The 21,316-nt window shown below is 47.9% G+C and overlaps 8 protein-coding genes across 8 annotated transcripts, besides 4 other annotated features; 3 read left to right on the top strand and 5 right to left on the bottom strand.

Moving 5' to 3' along the window:
• Window positions 1-24: 24 nt before the first annotated feature.
• Window positions 25-2,629, bottom strand: TSTA_046860 (amino acid transporter, putative; the record flags this gene model as incomplete). Its single annotated transcript, XM_002485142.1, has 2 exons — window positions 25-484; window positions 536-2,629. The coding sequence occupies 2 exons, from the start codon at window positions 2,627-2,629 to the stop codon at window positions 317-319; spliced, it is 2,262 nt and encodes a 753-aa protein (XP_002485187.1). The 3' UTR covers window positions 25-316.
• A 555-nt stretch (window positions 2,630-3,184) lies between these two features.
• Window positions 3,185-7,158, top strand: TSTA_046850 (cation chloride cotransporter, putative; the record flags this gene model as incomplete). Its single annotated transcript, XM_002485141.1, has 4 exons — window positions 3,185-3,701; window positions 3,751-4,342; window positions 4,390-4,555; window positions 4,603-7,158. The coding sequence occupies 4 exons, from the start codon at window positions 3,185-3,187 to the stop codon at window positions 7,156-7,158; spliced, it is 3,831 nt and encodes a 1,276-aa protein (XP_002485186.1).
• A 367-nt stretch (window positions 7,159-7,525) lies between these two features.
• TSTA_046840 (mevalonate kinase) lies at window positions 7,526-9,196 on the bottom strand (the record flags this gene model as incomplete). Its single annotated transcript, XM_002485140.1, has 2 exons — window positions 7,526-7,869; window positions 7,897-9,196. The coding sequence occupies 2 exons, from the start codon at window positions 9,194-9,196 to the stop codon at window positions 7,526-7,528; spliced, it is 1,644 nt and encodes a 547-aa protein (XP_002485185.1).
• A 451-nt stretch (window positions 9,197-9,647) lies between these two features.
• Window positions 9,648-11,790, bottom strand: TSTA_046830 (uncharacterized protein; the record flags this gene model as incomplete). The annotated part of the gene is made up of 2 exons (XM_002485139.1): window positions 9,648-11,666; window positions 11,737-11,790. The coding sequence occupies 2 exons, from the start codon at window positions 11,788-11,790 to the stop codon at window positions 9,648-9,650; spliced, it is 2,073 nt and encodes a 690-aa protein (XP_002485184.1).
• Window positions 11,791-12,812: 1,022 nt separating this feature from the next.
• Window positions 12,813-12,837: a microsatellite.
• On the top strand, window positions 12,829-15,756 carry TSTA_046820 (uncharacterized protein; the record flags this gene model as incomplete). The annotated part of the gene is made up of 4 exons (XM_002485138.1): window positions 12,829-13,249; window positions 13,318-14,769; window positions 14,826-15,122; window positions 15,183-15,756. The coding sequence occupies exons 1-4, from the start codon at window positions 12,999-13,001 to the stop codon at window positions 15,754-15,756; spliced, it is 2,574 nt and encodes an 857-aa protein (XP_002485183.1). The 5' UTR covers window positions 12,829-12,998.
• Window positions 13,255-13,287: a microsatellite.
• Window positions 15,757-15,920: 164 nt separating the features above from the next.
• TSTA_046810 (CaaX farnesyltransferase alpha subunit Ram2) lies at window positions 15,921-17,266 on the top strand. The gene is made up of 3 exons (XM_002485137.1): window positions 15,921-16,309; window positions 16,360-16,464; window positions 16,513-17,266. Exons 1-3 carry the CDS (start codon window positions 16,071-16,073, stop codon window positions 17,207-17,209), a joined length of 1,041 nt encoding a protein of 346 aa, XP_002485182.1. The 5' UTR covers window positions 15,921-16,070; the 3' UTR covers window positions 17,210-17,266.
• On the bottom strand, window positions 17,256-18,845 carry TSTA_046800 (L-serine dehydratase, putative; the record flags this gene model as incomplete). Its single annotated transcript, XM_002485136.1, has 3 exons — window positions 18,548-18,845; window positions 18,441-18,494; window positions 17,256-18,366 (listed from the first exon to the last, which is right to left on the bottom strand). The coding sequence occupies exons 1-3, from the start codon at window positions 18,709-18,711 to the stop codon at window positions 17,256-17,258; spliced, it is 1,329 nt and encodes a 442-aa protein (XP_002485181.1). The 5' UTR covers window positions 18,712-18,845.
• Window positions 18,050-18,091: a sequence feature (GA-rich).
• Window positions 18,775-18,802: a sequence feature (AT_rich).
• Window positions 18,846-19,300: 455 nt separating the features above from the next.
• Window positions 19,301-21,301, bottom strand: TSTA_046790 (methionyl-tRNA synthetase, putative; the record flags this gene model as incomplete). The annotated part of the gene is made up of 5 exons (XM_002485135.1): window positions 19,301-19,642; window positions 19,707-20,184; window positions 20,232-20,599; window positions 20,649-21,058; window positions 21,109-21,301. The coding sequence occupies 5 exons, from the start codon at window positions 21,299-21,301 to the stop codon at window positions 19,355-19,357; spliced, it is 1,737 nt and encodes a 578-aa protein (XP_002485180.1). The 3' UTR covers window positions 19,301-19,354.
• Window positions 21,302-21,316: the final 15 nt, after the last annotated feature.

Below are 21,316 nucleotides of genomic sequence, written 5' to 3'. Positions count from 1 at the left end.
TGTATTAGAGACTATTGGTAGAAGCGTAAGTAATTCTGCAGAACTTTGAGTATTTCCAACTCCGAAAGATTCAATCATCTAAACCGTCCTATACACACAGGGTCGCTCTTCTGTACTTCTATGCAGGTCACCATCTTTCAATCAAACCTCAAACACAATGAGAATAGCAAAAACAACATGCTTTATAAACTTTCAAATAGAGAAACCGAATCAACGAGGAATGAACGACATCAGAACAGTATATGCGAGGGAAAAACAGGGGGTAGATATCCCAGACAAAATGAATGAACCATGTTCATTGCAGAGGTATTATCAACTATACATCACAATACCCCGGAGCTTCTGGAGCCGGTGGGACGCCGACCCAGTTATAGATCGTTAGTGTTGTAGTGTAGATACAACATATCACGCCAATAACGGCCAAACCGATATCAGCGGAGCGCTGGAATCTGGTTGTTGCACATGCCTTGAGATGAAGCAAAGGCTGTAATTTTGTGTTAGTAGTTATACCAGGAAAAGAAAAGAATCAACTTACAGGATAGACATAGACAAGCGGTACGCAGGCAAAACTGCCAACAAGTGAAACAAACTTGTCAAGATCTCCAGCACCACCCCAAGCCACAAACGCGCAAAACATGACAAGCATGAAGCGGAAGAAATTCTTCTTCCATTTGATGCCTGGATTATACTTGCCGCTGCGAGTAAACAGCTCGTTCTCGCAGATACGAATCGCCGGGAAGAGTTGTAGTGGTGTACTCAATAAGATGGCCAATGAGTAAAGGAATTGCACTGCATTCACAAACTTGTCGTCTTGCGGAAGGTTGAGAAGAACAACTGTCTTCGTAGCGGATCCATACGCAGCATAGCTGACAGCACCAGCTGATAAGAAGATAACGGTGATAATAATCATGACTGCTGCCAAAACTCCTGGAAACTTTTTTGGCTGCTTCATGGACTCTTGGATGGGGATAATGAGTCCCACACCTTCGTAGGTGAAAATTGCCGTACCAATGAATAGAGTCCAAGAATTGGGGTTGAAGGCGATAATATCGGAAACACCATTTTGGTCAATAATTGTAGAGATGTCGTAATAATAAAGATAGATCAATCCAAGCATGATGAAAACATCGGCAACGAGCGCGGTAAAGCCCAGCTTGCTGATATCGCGGATCAATGACAGCGGAAGGAAAATGATCAGTTGCATGAGCACCATGAACTTGATATCAATGTACGTCAAACATTTGCTGACAGCTAGAATGAAGGCTTGCAAATTCTGAGACGTAAAGACGATGTATGCAGCAACGAAACCCAGCTGGCTGAGCACGATTGAGCCAAGAATGATTCGTCGCATCCATTTCCCGTACAGGATACCACCGATATCACCAAAGGATCCCTCAATCTTTAGTCGCGAGTTAACCAGCAGTATGAAACAATAGAAACTGACTAGAGAGACCACCAAAAGGACAATGGAGCTAAATAGCATTCCTCCGTTCAAGAAAGCACGAGGTAGGAAAAGAACACCAGTACCGACAAACGATTTGAGAAGAAGCAGCGCAGCACCCATGGACGTATTTGTCCCTTTAGGAGCCCGTTCTTTATGTTTGCGTCTTTTCATTCCAGGAGTGTCTGGGCGCAGCAAAGAAGTACTTTCTCCAGGATGTGCTTCATCGCCCTCCTCCCATACATCAGATGAAAAATATTCGCCAGGCCCTAGAACTTCGTCATCTTCCTCAAGCTCTTCACCAGCAAAATGACCATACAAAGTCAAAAACTCGAGGAAGTTGCTTGTCAAGAATCGTGGTTGGTTTGGCGCTGGATGTTGACCGTCTTCTGATCCATGTGGACCAGGGCTGCCCAAATTCCTCCGTATGTAATCTCGCCGGAATCCACCAGGAACTCGAATCGAGTTTATATTCATCGTTTCGCTCTCCGGTTCTGGTCTCTGGACTGAAAAACTGCGGCTCCTCGTCGGCCTCCTCAGCCCAGAAGCCTGAGCTTCAGCGTCTTCTGTCCAGCGATATACCTGTCTAGTCACATCACCACCTTGTAGTTGTAAACTCGAAAATTCATCATCATAACCGCCCGCGTCGCTCGAGGGCTGAGATACCCAAATGTCGAGGTCCGGCGGTCGCACCAAATGTCTCTTCACAACTTCCGGGTCTTCAGCTCCTCGTACGCTTTCAGAGCCGTCGTCGGTCGACTTGGGATCAAATGACCCATAATTTGAGCGCACAGGTTTGTCCACGGAGGGGTACTCGCGTAGACCTGGCAATGGTGGTTGTCTCGGAGGTGTACCAGACGGTCCAGCACCAGAGATCGAGCCGTTCGAGTCTTGAAGAGCAGACGCTAGAGCCGATGTACCAGGTCCTGGAAGCGAAGCTTTATTGTTTATCGTTGCAAGACTCTCATTTTGTGCGACCGGAGTGGCTATTCTTTTCCCCGATCTTACGGACGATGGCGTTCCTGTGTACGAGTTTGCAGGAAGCGGAGAAGCCAACCTGGCTATTGATGTTTCTCGACTCGAAGCTTCTGCTCTGGGTGAAGAGGAACGAAAGGAGCGAGGGATTGAACTTGGAATCTGTACCGAGCTTGATTTGACAGAGGACGCTACCTCCTCATTGCTGTCCATGACTTCGGCTGTTGTACCACACTTAGCGAGGTGGGGATAAGTCGCTCGAGCTCGAGGTCTTTAATAACGATTCATAGATGCTGAAGGGTTGGTATTCAATATTGGTGGCAATGGCAGATATCAAAGGAGTCAAGGTGATCTTATATTTTATCAGGTGGACAACTGCGACCCGCTGGCTGGCGCTGATTAGGCAGGTGCGCCATTCCGTCATATTGGTAAGTACAAACGGTAAATTACCGGTATTACCGAGCTTATCAGCAGTTTGCTCTGTTTGTCTGTAATGGCGATCATATCAACGGTTTCATGTGCGATCATTACGTATCTTTCAACTTCACAACAAAAGAGAAGAGACGACATATTTCATGCTTCAGACTGTTTACTGACTCATAATGACTTGCGGTCCTTTCAACTAGCAGTGGTAGTGTCTACCCACTTGTCCAAACGATTGGAGATTGTGTTTTTGACCATTGGTCGGGGAAACATATCGTGCAGAGTAGTCTGCGTTATGCATTGAAGAGAGCCGTCGGCTAGAGAATTTCAGGACTGGGTGGAAAAATGGCCTCCGGAAATTCAGGGCCATCTAACAGATCGACCCATTCTCGTCAACGGCCTGTATTCTCAGCACGTTCGGCGGAGGAGGACGCAGGTAGACTAGCTCCTAGTGAGACATCCCCAGAGACTGTTCGACGACTGCCTTCTCCTTCGGAGAATCCGTATCAGCCTATGACGGCAGCTACAAGATTGTCTCCCAGAAACTTCACACGGACTTCAACCTTTTTCGATGGTGTTTCACAGTGGTTCTCCCGTCCAGACACCGCTCCGGTCCAACGGGATCTCCATACGGCCTCTACGCAGTCGACCGACGCAAATGATGCGTTTGTGGAAGTAAACTCCGACCAGAAGAAGGATCGTGCACGGACGCACGACCTTCGTGCAAGCATGGCTGCTCAATCGAGCAAATTAGGCACCTTCTCTGGTGTCTTTGTACCCACCACGTTGAACGTGCTTAGTATTCTTATGTTCCTTCGTTTTGGGTTCGTCCTTGGGCAGAGTGGTGTTCTTGGAATGATGGGTAAGTTATCCATCTGCTGGTTGAGCGCACTTGACGCTGACGACTATAGGAATGCTTGTCGCATCGTATATCATTGACCTGTTGACAACAATGTCCATCTCAGCCATTGCAACCAACGGTACAGTACGTGGAGGAGGTGCTTACTATCTTATATCCCGCTCTCTGGGCCCAGAGTTCGGTGGCTCCATTGGTATAGTGTTCTATATGGGACTCATCTTCAATACCGGAATGAATGCACTCGGTTTAGTTGACTGCATGGTTGAGAATTTCGGAGTGGAATCAGGTTCGTGGTCGAGGTTTCTGCTAGAAGGGTTTTGGTGGAACTATCTCTGGGGGTCAATTGTCCTGCTTGTCTGCACCGCAATCTGCTTTGCTGGTAGTTCCATCTTTGCCCGAGCTAGTAACGGTTTGCTTGCAATTCTCTTGATTTCGACTTTTAGCATACCGCTCTCAGGGCTGATCCAGCAACCATTCAAATCAACCGAGCTGGGAGTTGAATTCACCGGATTCCGCACGAGAACATTTTTAGAGAACTTGAAACCTCATCTTACCAAAGGCGCTGCTGGAAGTCAACTACCGCATCGGGAGAACTTCCAGGATCTGTTTGGTATACTGTTTCCCGCGACTAGTGGAATATTTGCGTATGTTTTGATCCTTGATCTGGATGAGCTTTGCTAATTGCAATCAGTGGAGCCAACATGTCCGGAGATTTAAAGAATCCTAGCAGGTCCATTCCAACAGGCACACTATCTGGATTGCTTCTGACCTTCTTCACGTATACCGCTGTGATCTTATCGATGGCTGCTTCGATTACTAGACAGTCATTTTACAACAATGTCAATGTCATTCAAGTCGTAAGTGTCACTCTCTGCCGGATATGTACCTAAACTAAGTTATACAGACGAATGTGTCTGAGACCATGGTGTTGCTGGGAGAATTTGCCGCATCCTTCTTCTCGTCATTGTCTGGCCTCATTGGTGCAGCTAAACTACTTCAAGCCATCTCGCGAGACAATTTAGTACCGGGGTTGTCATTATTTGGCAAAGCCAGCACAAAAAGCGACGATCCGATATTAGCCATCATCTTCTCGTATGTCGTTGCACAAATCACCATGCTTTTTGACATCAACAAAATTGCTTCCTTCACGGCTATGACATATCTCATGACCTTCTTGGCTATCAACCTTGCTTGTTTTCTTTTGAAGATTGGCTCCGCGCCAAACTTCCGACCATCTTTCCACTATTTCAACTGGGTAACGGCGGCATTGGGTGCTGTGTTCAGTCTTGCCAGCATGTTTTTCGTCGATGGGGTCTACGCCACTGGGTGCATCATCGTACTAGTCTTTTTGTTTGTGCTAATTCATTATACATCTCCTCCAAAATCATGGGGAGACGTGAGTCAAAGTCTGATCTATCACCAGGTGAGGAAATATCTGCTCCGGCTCAAGCAGGAGCACGTCAAGTTCTGGCGGCCTCAGATCCTCCTGTTCGTGAACGACATGGACGCTCAGTATAAAATGGTTCATTTCTGCAACTCTCTAAAGAAAGGAGCGCTTTTTGTACTGGGCCATGTCATTGTGACCGATGATTTCACCAACGCAGTCCCAGAGGCACGCCGTCGGCAAGTGGTATGGACCAAGTTTATTGAGTACTCGAAAGTAAAGGCCTTTACGAATATCACAGTGGCACCGACAGCAGAGTGGGGAGTCCGCAATATTGTTCTGAACTCTGGACTTGGTGGTATGAGGCCAAATATCGTGATCATTGATCAGTACCGGCCCAACCAGAGTATAGGAGATATATTTCAACGCAGACCACGACGAAGGCACTCAAAGTCTGTTGGGGTTACGTTAACTCGGCAGGAATCAGATCCAAGTGCCGACGAAACAGATTTGACACCCTCCAACAGCGCACAAACATACATCACAATCCTTGAAGATCTGTTGTTCAAGCTACGCATCAACGTCGCTGTTGCAAAAGGCTTTGAGAATCTGGAGCTACCTAATCCCCGTGGTAGAAATGAGAAGACTTTCATTGATCTGTGGCCTATTCAGATGTCGGCAGAACTTGCTGCGGATCGACAGAGTAAGCAAAATGTCTTGACAACGAATTTCGATACATACACACTGATTCTACAGCTTGGCTGTATCTTGAACACGGTGCCTTCATGGAAGAAGAGCTACAAACTACGTGTGGCGGTATTTGTGGAGTATGAGAGCGATGTTGAAGAAGAACGCGGTAGGGTGTCGGCTCTTTTGGAGAAGCTCCGAATTGAAGCCAAGGTGCTTGTATACTGCCTGGCTGGGGGTGAATTACAGACCTATCAGATCATTGTCAATGGTGATACATCTTCTGCGAGTGAAGATGTATTGGAGGATGTAAACACTGTCCTCAAGGACGAGAGTTGGTGGCATGACATTCAGGATTTCCGCGACAAGACCAGCGGCAGTGCTCAACGGCCCGGCCAGTCATCTCGCGCGGCTGATCTACTAGGCGGTCTATCTCACTGGCCTGTTGCCTCATTCCAGCAGGGAGCACAGCGACAAGCAACGCCGAGGTTTGGGGGTATCAAGAACTTTGTACGATCCAACCGACAACAACGGAGGAGATCAATCTCTAGTTTCCGAGGATTGAGCGTGAATATGGGTATGCAGACGAGCAGACTGCTTGATGCTATGGTGAATTACCAGTCCGATGATAGTGAGGATTCAAGCACCACCGAAGACGAAGAGCAGGAGCCGTATGTGAGCGATAGCGATGATGGATCTACGACACCGCGTACTGGGGCGGCAACTCCAGTGATCAGGACTGTTACAGATACGCCAGAAAATATGTCACCTAGCCATACATCTGTCATGGAAACACTCTCGGCACAGGACGAAGCTGCAGAGGAAGAGGCAGGCAATCCAACCGACACCTTAGCAGCAAGACCGCAGATATCATCTCTCTCACGACCAATGTTCAGTCGCGCAGCGTCCGGAAACAGATTCTCCTCGTCGCCCATCCCAGAAACAAGAGTTAACCAAACCGAAGACACGGGCCCATCAATCATGTTCTCCGACTCACCACCACCACGACGAACAATCGACCTAGCCTCTGCCGATCCCCCTTCCCAAACCCACGAATCAATCTACACCCACCACCACCGCCAACGACCCGAATCCTCTACTCCAGCATCCTCAACTGCAGCATCAGGATTCCCCAACCAAGCTGCCATGCCCCTCTCATTCAACGACCTTCCCTGCCGCGCCCAACACCTAATTCTCAACGAACTCATAACGCGCCACAGCCACGAAACAGCGGTAATGTTCACAACGCTCCCATCCCCGATTGAGGGGACATGTCTCGATAATGCGGCTAGTGAAGCGTACGTTAGTGATATGGAAATCTTGTGTAGGGGGTTACCGCCTTGTTTGTTGGTGCATAGTAATAGTATGACTGTTACTATGAATTTGTAGTTCTTTTTTTTTCTCCTTCCTTTCGTTGTTCTTATTTACTCTTGTCTTTACGAAGAGCGTGTTTGTTTCAATGTTGTTTGTTTCGAGTTTGACTAGATTGACGCGGCATGGCGATGCGTATACGATTGATTGTTCAGAAATATAGTTGCATATATGATACCAGGAGGAGTTTATCATATCTAAACAAGTTTGAGAATGTCTCCCAACGCATTTACCTAGCTAGGTATAATATACCTAGGTTCCATCGTTCAATTAAAACATGCTATAGTCCAGAAATCAACGAATATAAATATATCCACGTTAAACCCAAATATACCGACGATCGAACAAGACAACCAAACACTCCCGTCTTCTTGCAACGAGAGAATTATTTAGTCCACCCCCCAGCTCTCTTCCAAAACTTCCATCCTTCCCTCCTCTCATTCCCAGATGCATGAACACCAACTAGTCTCTCAATCCCCTCCATACCGACCGCATTCTCAAATTTCTGCTGATCAATTTCCTCCCCACCTTCTTCATCAGTGACTCCATTCCTCAATACAGCGGGATACAAAACTCCCACCCCGTCACCGCCAAGTGTAGTTTCGAATTTCTCGAAATTCTCAGAGGTGAGTTTCTCTTCGAGATCTTGTAAGGTTTGTTGGGATGTGTTGGGTTTGATTAAAGTGATGGCGCAGCCGCCACCACCAGCGCCAGTGAGTTTTGTCCAGCCTATATTTACATAGTCGACTAATTCACGGATGCGTTCGAGACGCGGGTGGGAGACTCCCAGGGATACTAAGAGGCCGTGATTAATTCGGAAAAGGGCGCCGAATTGTTCTAGATCCTCATCGTCGTCGGCTTCGAAATCGTTCTCCTTGATCATTTCGCTGGCTGACATGGTTACTTTATCGATTGCGTCGAGCATTGCCTCTGTGACTTCGGGATGGGTTTCGCGCAGTCTGCCCACTTTGGCGACTTCGACGGCTGTAGAGCGCGATTGGCGCGTGTTAACGAGGAGTAATGGTAATTCGGGGAACTTGTTCAATGGTGTAACGGTGGGTGGTTTGCTGTAATCACTTCGTCGGAAGAGCACTGCTTTACCTCCGGCGGAGACTGTATTGTCGACTCCGCTGGGATTGCCGTGAATACACATTTCGCCGACAAAGGCCCATCGGTTGATACGCTCAATCTGCACTTCGGCCTCTTCGGGGGGTTGATCCGGGTGCGGTCCAGCCAGGGTTCGAATTTGAAGTAATAAAGCCGCGCTGAGACAGACGCTCACGCTTGCGCTACTTCCCAGACCAGCGCTGATAGGGATCGTAGACCGTAGGGTATAAATCGCGGCATGGGATTCGGGTGACCCCAGCGACAGGAACAGGTAAAGGAATTGCGCCGCGGAACCCTGATGGATTTTGCGAATATCATCCGGTTTATCAGTCGATACAGCGGCGGCATGAGGTTGTACAGCTTCCACCAAGTCAGGATCTAGCTCCGTGACGAGGTCGTAGTACATTTTCTTCTTGGAAGGGTGTTTGAACACATTCCACGGCAACGAGTCAATATCCCATGTATGATCCAGCCCAATGTCGCGGAAATTCAACGTCACGGTGCGATGCGATTTAGAGAGTGTCGTGACGAGGAGATATGATCGTAAAGAAATCGCAGCGGCCATGGCTGCTTTTCCGTGAACGACGGCATGTTCACCAAAGACGATGACTTTCCCGGGTGCTGAGACCATAAAGGCCGGCGCCATGGGCGAGGATTGTTTGCGCTTCATTTGTGTTCGAGACATATTCGCGTTTGTCGCAGTCGAAGTAGGAGTAATCTGCGCGTTCGAGACTGAATCTGGGGTGGAAGTGGAGGAAGGTGTAAGAACGGTACCGTCCGCACCACTACTACTACTGCTGCTGCTGTCAGTGCTCTCAATCTCACCGGAGATCGAATTCTGACTCTCGAAGCGACTTTGCAATTCGCTGAGGGTCAATTGTTGTCTTTTGGTATTGGAATGGGATCTTTTCACGCTGCCGTGTTTCTTGCGACCTTTGCCATTGTTCATATCGCGAGGGGGGAGAAAGAAAGAAGAAAAGGAAAAAAAGGAGTGACGGGATCAAGGATTCATTGGTTACGCTAGAGAATGAAAGACCACTCTGGCCCAGATTTCTGTTGCACAACGATCGTATTCTTTAGATGTATTTCCTAAAAAGCAAATGAAAATAAAAGAGCGCTGTTGAGGTCTGCTTAAGGAGTTCGGAGAAGACGGAGCGGGCTGCCTGAAGACTCAGGAACCAATCGCTCTCTCGATCGGAGATTCCAATGCGGGAATGACCGAGGCTTAGCTGAGCAATCCTTAACGGCGCGTTTGCTATAGGCTCGTCGGACATACAAACAGCTCGGAATATGTGCATAACCCAATGGCATTCGAGCTCGTCAGTCACTTGACTCAATATCACTATACAATCCCGGTATCTTTGGAAATATTTACTTTGTACAAAAAGAATAAGAGCCAGTCAACCCATGGTGGTCTCCCATCCGTTGTCTATCATAACGTCCATCCAGTATACGTCTGCCTCACTGGCATCCATTCTTCGCCATACTTCTTGCACCAGATCTACGCAGATATGGATGGGTTTGGGCGGGAGGACATGCAGAAATGAAGTCAAGCGGCCGAGAATGAACTTGCGTGTTCGAGAGACTTCAATAGCATGCGCGGACAGGTTTAGCGAGTAGTCATCGCCACTAGGATCCATGACTGGTAGGTCCGTGGCCGGCAATCGAAGTTCGCTTGATGATGCTACCAGTAAGAAAGGCTGTAGACATCTTGTTCGTGACTCTAGCGGAACGGTCTTGAGGCGAGACATGGCCGTCAGGGCGATGGTAGTCAGCCATTCCGATTTCACCTCCTCTGGCAGGTCGCCCCCATTACTCTCCGCGCCGTTATCTCTTTGTGGATCGTCCAAGTTGCTGAAGATATCAAAAGAAAAAGTAGTACTGTTTGCTGCGTCCTCTGACGGATAAAGTAAGTTTGGATCAAGCGTACTCGGCATATCGCCTCGAGATATGCTCTCAGCCTGTAATCGACCGCGTAGAAGATCCGGGAAAACTCGATATAGTTGAAGAAGTCCCGTATGTCGGTAAACTTCAGCCATGGTAATCAGATGCCATACAGGGGTATCGTCGTCTCCAGGATTCACGACCTCCGTCTCTGCCGGATGTGCCAGACTTAGCAGTCTTTCTTCCAGCTCCTGTGCTTCTCGAATTGCTTGCTGCGCCTGTGCAATATCTCTCTGCGATGTAAAGCGTTTTGCGCGAATACGCTTGCGTTCTCGTCGAACAAGTCGGCCAACTTTGTTCACGATAAATTGTGTATCGCGCGCGATCCCCGTCCATGGATGGGGTACTTTCTGCGTCAAGAGTTGTTGATCACTTCCTGATTGAGGATCCATCCTTGCAGATGAAGTTAATGTGCTGTTGTCTGCTACATACGATAGCAGCATCTCCCAGTATATCAGCGCCTCTTCGAAGAATTGATAGTTGTTGCGATTAGTCAGAAGTGATCCACTGTTAATCCCGCTCGTAAGAGAATTCAGATGGTTGCGCAGAGTGTTGAAATAGGATATACCAAGATCCTTTGGATTATGCCAGCTTGCCGTCTGACCGAGCATCAGCATGGCAAGTAGCGATTTGTCGTCATGAGTCTCTTGACTCTCTAGTAGTGAGATAGCTTCCCTGCGCATCTTGAGTCCTATGGGACCAAACTGCGGGAAATCATCTACCAGCGTTGCGGCTGCCATGCTCTGTAATGTTCGGCACATAGCCGGCGAGGATGCCCACAGACGGGATACCGTCGTTCGAAACGGGTTCATGTGACTGTCATAACTTGAGAATAGTCCGGCGACTTCTTTGAAATAGTACTCGACCAGAGTCGACGACGGGTCTTCCAACGTTTTGCGGGGGAGTGGGAGAATATTGAACTGACCGCCGGCTTGCGACTGCAAGTCGATGGGGAACTGGCGTCTGAAAAATGAAGATGAAGGACGGCCGTAGGGCGATAAATTATCGCTGCGCATTAATTGATTGTATTCAGTCGGTGTACTCGGTCTCCGTCGAGTGATATTGGAGCTTGACGGATGATGAAATTCCTCCAGACCGACAGTCGACCTTGTCGCGACTGACGGCGCGTCTAGATGTTCCAGTTCTGGCAGAGTCGTGCTGAATTGATGGTCCAAATGCTCAATATCCAGCGATTGATCCCACGCATCCAGCGATGTTGCCGCACTTCCTGCGTATGCCGAGGTCGGCGGTGACCCAGCGTTGGTATTCGGCACGCTGGCTGAGATATCTCCAGGACTAGCAGCCAGCGCATCATCTTGGGGACTCGAAGCGCCATCTTTGGATGGTGTTCTGGTATTTGCGGCTTCAAAGACTTCATGTTTCGTGACCCAGCGGAACGGCTGCGTATAGCCGGGACACTTGATTCTTAGCCGGGTACAGCGTCCACAGGCTGGCCGGGACTCGTCGCATTTCAACTACCATAGTCAGTCAGATTGGTATTCTCAAATAAAACGCTTCCGAAGCAGAACAACATGTGTTAGTTACCCTTTTACTCTTGCAGGTTGCACAGCCGTGACGTGATTTCTTGATGCCACGCATTGTTGTTGCTTTATCTTGGGTGGTTCCGGCAGCGCCGCCATGCCATGGAGCAGCGGGTGTAACGGTGTACGGATGAATCCAACGATAATCGCGATTTGCAGGGATGAGATCCACTCGCGCTGGCGATGAAACAGAGAAGAGCGAGTCTCAGATGACTTCAGGGCCCAGGATAAGATGGGGCACATTCTGATCGTCTCGCAGAGTTTGGGCTATCAGTGGTCGGAAGGCGGGGGATGCCTGTATTATGTAATCGCAAATCGAAACGCCCCGCTGATTGGATGCAGCTCAATAAGCCACAGTGGGGCATGTCTTAGAGCCGCTCCCGCCGTGCAACCACTAAGATCGGCCAGATCTGGCTGAGTCAGCGACAAAAGCTTGTCCGACAAACCGCAAAAGAAACGAAAATCTCCCCCTTGATGCCAAGTCACCAGCTTGCCCAACTATGCAATGCTTTTGTCTCTCCACGCCACGACCTCCACTACAGCCGCCACTAAGACCGGATGGAGTACAAAGAAGAATGCTCAATTTACGTAAGTGCGTAGCGCTTGTCAGGCGTGGTAGACGTGGTAGACGTGTAACCATGTAGTAAACTACCCCGTATCGAATCGCATGCGCCGTTTGCAGGTGCGGCGCTGAGGCTGAATAGTGGGCGCACAGGCTAGACGGCCTGGGAAATACTTCACGCTGACACTTTCCTAGATCGGTCGTCTCCTATGCAGGTCGACAAAAATAACCCGTCAAACGGGACGGAATCTACGGAGTCCAAAGAGGCGGCGTCCAAGGCTGGGGGGGTTAATTTTAGCCATCTCCGTACATACTACTATGTATACAGTATGGTACGTATGGAGTACCCACGCTGGATGTGCCCACTTATTCGCGCGCCCTTGAGACCTGAACGTCAAAGCTAAGTTACAGCCTAGCCTGGAAAATGTCTGAGCCTCCTCCTTCCTGTCTCGTGTCTCGTTTCCCCCTACGTCCCTTTTCGTCATATCGCGTGACCCCCGACGCTCCTTCTTCGTCTTTGATCTGACCTAATCTGATCTGATCATATCATTATTGTTACTACGTACATTTTTACTATCATCTTGTTCCACACGCTCCTTGACATCTTGACATCTTGACATCTTGACTTGAGGAGGACAGATGACGTGCCTTCAACAAGTTGTCAAGCTTGTCCTCACATACTGATTTGTATATATGTTCTCATAATGAGACTCTTCCCCTGTCGTTTCCCCGGCCTGAGGCCGTTCCTTCTTTCCGTCATCGTTGTATTCACATTTGCTTCCAAAATTTTGCATCTTTTTCAGCATCGTCGCAATGTTCGAAGTCCATCCTTTTTGCTGTATCTACCCACTTTTTTTCTCACTGATTTCCTTGTTTCAATCTTTGCATGGCTGGCGTTGTCGAAGCTTCCTGGGTCTTGGGGTATTGCTGGTTTGGCCATTGTTGCTTTCGTAGGGTAAGTCTTTTTTTTTCTCCTCTCTTCTCTTCTCTTCTGCAATACCATCTAACCAGCGCAAATGCCAGTGCCGTTGACATTGGTGCTGTCTCGTCACAATTTGGGTTTTTCTATGTCACCGGTGCTGAGGTGCGATGGAATGCTGCATCAACCCTCGCCTCAGATAAAGCAGGATTCAACCTGCTGCTGAGCGGGTTGATGCCCGTCTTTGCTTTTGGCACGCTTCTTTTTACTCTCAGCTGGATATTGGCACCGCTAATCACGTTCATCCTCGATTCATGGCTCAATGCAGTTGGCAATGCTTTCGCCGGGCTCTCCTTCCGCTCTCGCCAATACCTCCCTCTCACCAATGAGCCCAAGGAACCTAGACGGCGGAAATATTTGGCGCTGTCTATTACCCTGATTGCTTTGTTCATCATTTTAGGCATCGACATATACCGACCACAAGTGCCGTACGACCACATCTCCGGGACAGTACCGTTCACACTTGCCGCCGCCTTTCAAAATCAGAACGCGACCTGCCTTTCAGACCAACAACCCTTCCCGTTGTCCGATTTGGTGGCTCCTAACTTGTGGGAACCCGAGAACGGTCGATACAAGGGTTGGAAACCCGGTTCTCAATCGTCTGCAGCCGACTTGGCCACCGTAATGGCACCATCATGGGCTCCCGAAAGCTGGCCTGCCGGTTTTGGAAGGTGGGCGCGAAAAGGTCAGAACTCAACACAGGAGGATGCCTTACTAGCCATGAGCGATGCTGTATGTCCCGGCGGTAACTCTAGGTATAACATATACAACCCGACACTAGATCCCATGCGGATCACCAACCTGGATCTCGATGTGCTGGCCCCGGTCCAAGAAGCGTTGAAAGATCACGCAGTTCCAATCAAACACGTTTTTCTGATCGAGATGGAAAGCGCACGAAAGGATATATTCCCCCTGAAAGCGGGTTCGCACCTGTACCAGCAAATCATAGATGCTCACGAATCGGCGAGCGAGGAGGATCTTTACGAACTCAATTCGAGACTAGCTGCCATGACACCGGTTGCCGAGCAAATCACCGGGGAATCTGGAAACTTCAACCTGAAATCGGACGAACTGCGAAACAATCTTACCGCTGATTCATGGAAGGATCCGTCAGCGCCAGGAATGGGCGGCATAAACGTCATTGGCGCCCTGACTGGAAGCAGTCTCTCTTTCAAGAGCCTTGTCGGTAGTCATTGTGGCGTAGGGCCTATTCCGGTGGATTTCATGTTTGAAACCGAAGCCGAGGTCTATCAGCCATGCATTATGCATATCCTAAAGCTATTCAACCAACTCAAAAACGAAGGCCAGAAGGAGGCGACAGATATGCGCTCACAGAGATGGAAGTCGGTCTTTCTGCAATCGGTCACTGGAGAGTTTGATAATCAGGTTCAGTTGAGCCTGCAGATAGGATTTGAAGAATCCATTTTCAAAGAGAATATCAGCACTGCATCCGCGAAGCACTGGCATAAAGGCATGAAAGAGATCAATTACTTTGGGTAAGTGTTTTTTTTTCCTCGTGTTTTTATCGACACCGGGCTAATATTAGGATCAGGTATGAGGAGCCGGAGATTTATCCTTATCTCAAAGACACCATAGAAGACGCCAAGGCAAATGGAGAAAGACTGTTTCTGACACACTTTACGAGCACTACACACCATCCCTGGGGACTTCCGGCAGGCGTTGAAGTTGAGGATTACTGGCCTCGCAACGGTTTTGCGTCGGAACACCAGCCCATGAATAAATATCTCAATTCCGTGCGTTATGTCGACGAATGGCTGGGTAATGTCCTTGAGCTCATTGAAGAGACTGGAATCGCAAACGAGACGTTGATAGTTTTCGTGGGTGATCAGTAAGTTTAGTTTTCTGGGAGTCTTTTTTTTGTCCTTTCCAAGTTGCTAAGATAAAACAGTGGACAAGCCTTTGAGGAAGATCACCATGTTACCGGTACTTTTGAGAACGGCCATATCAGCAATTTTCGAGTTCCTATTGTGTTCCGTCATCCACAGCTTCCCCGTCTTGACGTGCACGCCAATGCAACGTCGATATCTATCCTACCTACAATCCTGGATCTGCTGATCACCACAAATTCCCTGAACGATATTGATAGGGATGTTGCGTCTGATATAATCCAGGAATACGAAGGTCAATCCTTATTAAGGCCTTACAAGAACAGCCACAACGGTCGACAAGCGTGGAATATGGGTATCATCAATACCGGAGGGACGATGTTAAGCGTGGCGTCAGCAGCTGCGCCCTACCGACTTGTTCTCCCCTTAACCCGAGACTTTACGTTTGTCTTTTCAGATCTGTCGAAAGATCCATACGAGATTGATCTCGTAGAAGACTGGGATTTTTATTCCCTGGTTCATACCGTTAAGAGAAAGCATGGCCATGATGCCGCGCACTGGCTGAAGGATGCTGAGAAAGTGGCGAGATGGTGGGTAAATGAAAGAAAGCGACTTTGGAATTATCATGAGGGATGAGTCGCATATATTATGTACAGTACGAATATAAAAGTTATGATTGAAATTGTCTTATCTTCATTATCATTAGAAAGTACGTACTATCTAGGTAGTAGATTGATGCCTGAGGCTTACCCCACCTGATTCTTTGTTTGGCGGTCTGGGCCAAAAGAACAATCGGACGCAGACTTTGGATGAAAGAGAACAATACTCTCTCTCTCTTCACCTGGGCAATGCGATTGTCGAAGCAGAGTTGTATAAATACTCGACAACTCTTACCTCGCACCCACCAAACTTGTAACCTTACATACAACCTCTAATTGAAAGCACTCAAAATGGAACAAGGCAAATACAACACATCCCCCGACTGGACCGACATCAACCCCATCCCTCTCGACGATGGCTCTCAAGAAGAAGAGGGAATTACTTCTCTAGCAGCAATAGCCTACAAACCGGAGTATTTGGAAGCGACATCTTATCTTCGCGCAGTCATGGCTGCGAATGAGATGTCGGAGAGGGTGTTGCAGTTAACTGAGGATGTGATTATGATGAATCCTGCGCATTATACTGTTTGGTTTGTCTATCCCAAAGAATTCATCAATAAACGGTGGACTGATTAGACAGGCTATACCGAGCAAAGATATTATTTGCGCTGAAGAAGGATCTGACGCAGGAATTGGTTTGGTTGAATAAAGTTTCGTTGAAGTATCTCAAGAATTATCAGATATGGTACTCCCCCTTTCCTTTTTCTATATGGATTATAGCTAATCTGGCCAGGCACCACCGTCAACAACTCCTCTCATCAAAAGAGCACTTCCCAACTCTACCAGAAGGCGAACAAGACTTTCTAATGCAAATGTTTGACGCAGACTCCAAAAACTATCACGTCTGGTCCTACCGCCAATGGCTCGTACGACAATTCAATCTCTGGGATGATCCGCGCGAAATGTCCGATGTTGAATTGCTGATCAGTGAAGACGTGCGTAATAATTCGGCGTGGAATCATCGTTATTTACTACGATTTGCGCCGAGACAAGGGGCTGAAGCCGCCATGTCTGTTGCCTCTGATGCATCGGAAAAGGGGTGTTTGAATGTTGTGGATGAGGATGTTGTGGATGCTGAATTGGAGTATGCGCAGAAAAAGATTTTGAGGGCGCCGGAGAATAGGTCTCCCTGGCTTTATGCGCGGGGGGTGTTGAGGGCGGCGGGGAGGTCATTGGCTGAATGGAAGGGGTTTGCGAGTCGGTTTTTTACTGAGGAGATTTCTGATGCCGCTACTCCAATTGTGCATGTCAAGAGTAGTCTCGCTTTGGAATGGTTGGCGGATGTGTTTTGTCAAGAGGCGAGGGAACAACAACAGAAAGAAAAAGTTGATGAGGCAGTCAAGATGTTGACGTTGTTGAAGGAGAGGTATGATCCTATTCGAAAGAATTATTGGGATTATAAGATTGGGCAACTTTCTGTTTCTGTTTGAATCGTGTACTTGATTGAACCAAAAATGCTTCTATGAACTGAGTTAGTCAAACCCAACCATTAGCAAGTCTCTCTCTCCATTCATTCGCCATGGCTGTCGTGACGTTACTCCCACCACAGACGATAATCACCACACGACTCTGTGGCGTGAGGTCAGGTATCATCCTTTTCAAGTATGATGTCGTCAATTGCTCGGATAGGAGTATATCACTCTCGGTGTCAGACGAAGAAGACGACGCAACTCCACTATCCGAAGCACACAATGACGCTCTCCTCTTAGCCTCAGGCTGATCTTCATACCCTTCATCTTCACCTTCCCTGCCCCTCTTCCTCCCTGTCTCTTGCACATCCCCAACAGCAGCCTCAACACAGACACCACAAGCCAATTCAACAAGTATTCGTTCCTCATCCGCCAACCTCAAACAACCCCTCGCGGCATCTGCATCCGACAACACCGCAGAATGAATCCTGATCCCCTCCGGCGGAGACACGCAACAATACTCGAACGTCCTTTGCGACACGCGTACGCAAGCCAACGAGACAGCCATAGAGGTTACTTTTGGTAATGTGGCGAGTGTCCCGGATGAGATGGCAAGGTTCATGGATTGAGTTCCATCCGTTTCGACTGCTAGAATATGCACGTCTTTTTTGTTGTGTTGGTGGCGTCGATGGCGTTGGATTCCTTGTATCAAGCCATTCATGAGTCCGCCACCACCAACGCTACAAATCAATGCGTCGAGCGGAAGCTCTTCATCGGCAGGCGGTAATTGATCCGCCAATTCATCGACAATAGAACTATTCCCTTCCCAAATCGCCTCGTGGTCAAAGGGATGTAACGCGATCTTCTTCACCCCTTCTTCTTCTTCTTCTTTCTCGCTTTCTTGGTTATTACCGATCAGAACATCTCTCATATACTCCCCCGCCGCCGCAATCGTGTCCCCGTATTGAATCACCTCCGTTGCTCCCGCAGCACATAATTTCTCAACCATGAGTCGAGACGTGGAAAGCGGCAGGACCACTGTACACGGATACGATAGGGATCTCGCGGCACAGACAGCCGCTAGTCCGGCGTTACCGCCTGAATTTATGAAGAAGTGTAATTTTTTGTTGGCGTTGAGAGGATCGTTGATGTGGTATAGGATTAGGGAGCCTATTGCTCTGTTTTTGTCAGTTCCCACCACCTGGGCAAGTCTAGTAAGCGAAAAGGAGGAGGGGGGTTGTTATGGAAATACCGTGATTTGAATGATCCGCTAGGTTGGAGGTTTTCTAGTTTTAGAAATATTCTGCTATTCTTCTGTTGGTCTTTTTTTATCATTTCGGATGATAGAGATAGACATACCAACCAGCCTTCTTAGACAAGATTGCAGACTCTATAAGTGGAGTCTCAATCCATGGTTTTCCCGCTTTATACTCTGTTCTGCTTGTTGTCTTTATTCTTGTAGTCTCTGGAGATAGGGGCGTAAGACTGAGATTGAGATTGTGGGAAGTCATTGTTTCAGTCATTGTGTTGTTTACCAAGATTGAGGGCGAATATAGATGACAGGGAGAGAGAGATTGATTCTAACGATATTATTAAATAATTGATATATAAAAAGGGGAATAAATCTTTTAGTAAGTGCAAGCAAATCTTTCACATTAAACAACCTTGGAATCCAGAGATCTACTGTATATATACTCCATGAGTCCATCCTCCCTATCAACCTATATCGAAAGATCTAGATCAACGATAATATCCATAAACCCTAACCTGGAACCATTACTCCAACGGAAAACCACCCATCTGATTCCTTATCATTGGAGTGTAATTCCTCTCCAACGGTATTATGTACCACCCTACCTTGAAATATATGGCATGGTACAAGAGATAGGGCTTTTGTGTAATGTAGATAGATATCAGCGGGAAACTTGGTTGTCCGCGGGAAGCTAACCCTAATCTTTTCGCAAAGTTTTCCGGGGGAAATTCTTCGTCTTTTTTATGATATATTTATGGTATCATTTGGTGGATTCTATGGGGTAATGGATTCTGTGGTTGGATGTACTACGTCCACCTAGGTAGGCGTCTCCGGTGGTAGCCGTGATGATATTTGTAGTATGATATTTGTAGTATACAGTGATAATTGCATGTATTATACAAGAGAAGTCAGGATCAATCCTCAACCATAAGAGGCGGAAAAAGAAGCTCACGCTTATCAACCTTGGGCGCATGGCCATACTCATAATCCGCCCCGTACTGTGCTGCCCCAAACCCACGTGCAACAGCGTCCTGTCTCACACCTATCCGGTCCAGAACTTCCGACGCCTTTTGCGGCACAAATGGTTGTAGCAGAATACCCGCGATACGGAGGTATTCGCTTACATTGTAGAAGACGCGATAACACCGGCTGAGATCGTCTTTGTGTTGCCAGGGGGCGGAGTGGTGGAAATAGTTTTGTGCCTGTGCCCTCGCCGGATTAGTCGTGGATTAGTCATGGTGTTTTAGGGGGTGATGAGGAGAATACCTTCATGGTCGCATCTACAATCTCACGAAGAGCGGCCTTGGAGTGGAATGCTTCCATGTTTCGTTCGACGATTTTCGGGAATGTATGTAGATATTGCTCGAATTCGATATCATACTCGTTCGGCTCCGTCGTGAAGCCCGAACGTGCCGCCTCTATACTTGGCCTTAACTGCATTTTCGTGAGACCCATTAGACGTTGGTATACATTGCCCACACCGTACTGCAGATACTTCTTATAGTCGTTAACGATGTTGCTATTATCATAGTTCGAGTCGTCACCCAGCGGGCCGCGAAGAGTAAGAAAGAAACGCATAATATCGACCGAAAACCGATCAATGGCGAAGAAGGGGTTGACAACGTTGCCGGTAGATTTGGACATTTTGGCTTTGTTCATTGTCCAGTGGCCGTGAACAAGGACGTGTCGCGGAAGGGGCAGGTCGAGTGCCATGAGGAATGCAGGCCAGTATATGCAGTGGAAGCTGGCCTTGTAAGTTATTGTTCTTCTTCCAAGGAAAAGGGTACCTACCGAATGATATCCTTGCCTACGATGTGAAGATCGGCCGGCCAGCCCAAATCAGACTCCTTTCCAGGAGTAAATGGGTAACCGGCTTTGGTCAGGTAATTGATAAGCGCATCCAGCCAGACATATATCGTTTGAGAATCATCTCCGGGAACTCTGACGCCCCAGGTCAGACGCTCAACAGGTCTTGAAACTGACAGATCCTGCAGTCCTTCTTCGACCGCTTGTTTGACGTTCATCATATGACTCTTTGATAGAATAAACTTGGGATTCAGCTCATAAAACTCAAGAAGTCGATCTCGAAAAGCGGATAGCCGGAAATGATAATTCGTCTCTGACGACCATTCAACTTCCTTGCCGGTCTCAGTAGAAACCTTCACACATTAGCCTAGCCCGTAACCTTCAGAAAGAAAGGCAAAATACCATCCGTTTCCTCCCCGTCGCCGGATCTAAAGAAGGCTCCACCTGCGACTGAGGATAAAACGCCTCATCGCTCACAGAATACCATCCCTCATGTTTCTTTGTATATATATAACCCCGATGTTGTAACATTTCCCAAAAATATCGTACCGCGTCCTTGTGCGCTTCATCCGTAGTGCGTATGAAATGATCATTGCTGATATTTGCTGCTCTCGCCAGATCCTTGAATGTTTTACAGTTCATGTCGCAGAAAGCCTGTGTATCCATACCGGCCTCTTGGGCGGCTTGCTGTATTTTGATTCCGTGCTCGTCGGTGCCGGTTAGGAAGATGGCGTCTTTGTTACCTTTTAGTTGCTCCCATCGTTTGATTACGTCGCCGAGGACCATGGAATATAGATGGCCGACATGGGGTGCTGTTTATAATATCAGTATTAGACTGAGAACAAGGAGATGCTTGATTCACCGGCATTCACATAAAAAATTGGAGTCGTAACATAGAACGGCTTCTGTGAATTGGCTTGCGTCGAATACCCTGCCGCATGTCGACATTGACGCGAAATCGATTGTCTCAACGAGGTTGAAAGAGTTATAATACGTCTCGAAAGAAGCGGACGTAAAGTCACCGCACAACGAAATGATCTCGGTAACGTCGCCATTGGCCGCGTTGAATG

Source organism: Talaromyces stipitatus, genomic scaffold, assembly GCF_000003125.1.
Source record: "Talaromyces stipitatus ATCC 10500 scf_1105507295515 genomic scaffold, whole genome shotgun sequence".
Classification (NCBI taxonomy): domain Eukaryota; kingdom Fungi; phylum Ascomycota; class Eurotiomycetes; order Eurotiales; family Trichocomaceae; genus Talaromyces; species Talaromyces stipitatus.
Note: the sequence above shows the minus strand (reverse complement) of the source record. Positions and strands in the feature narration are given on the sequence as shown.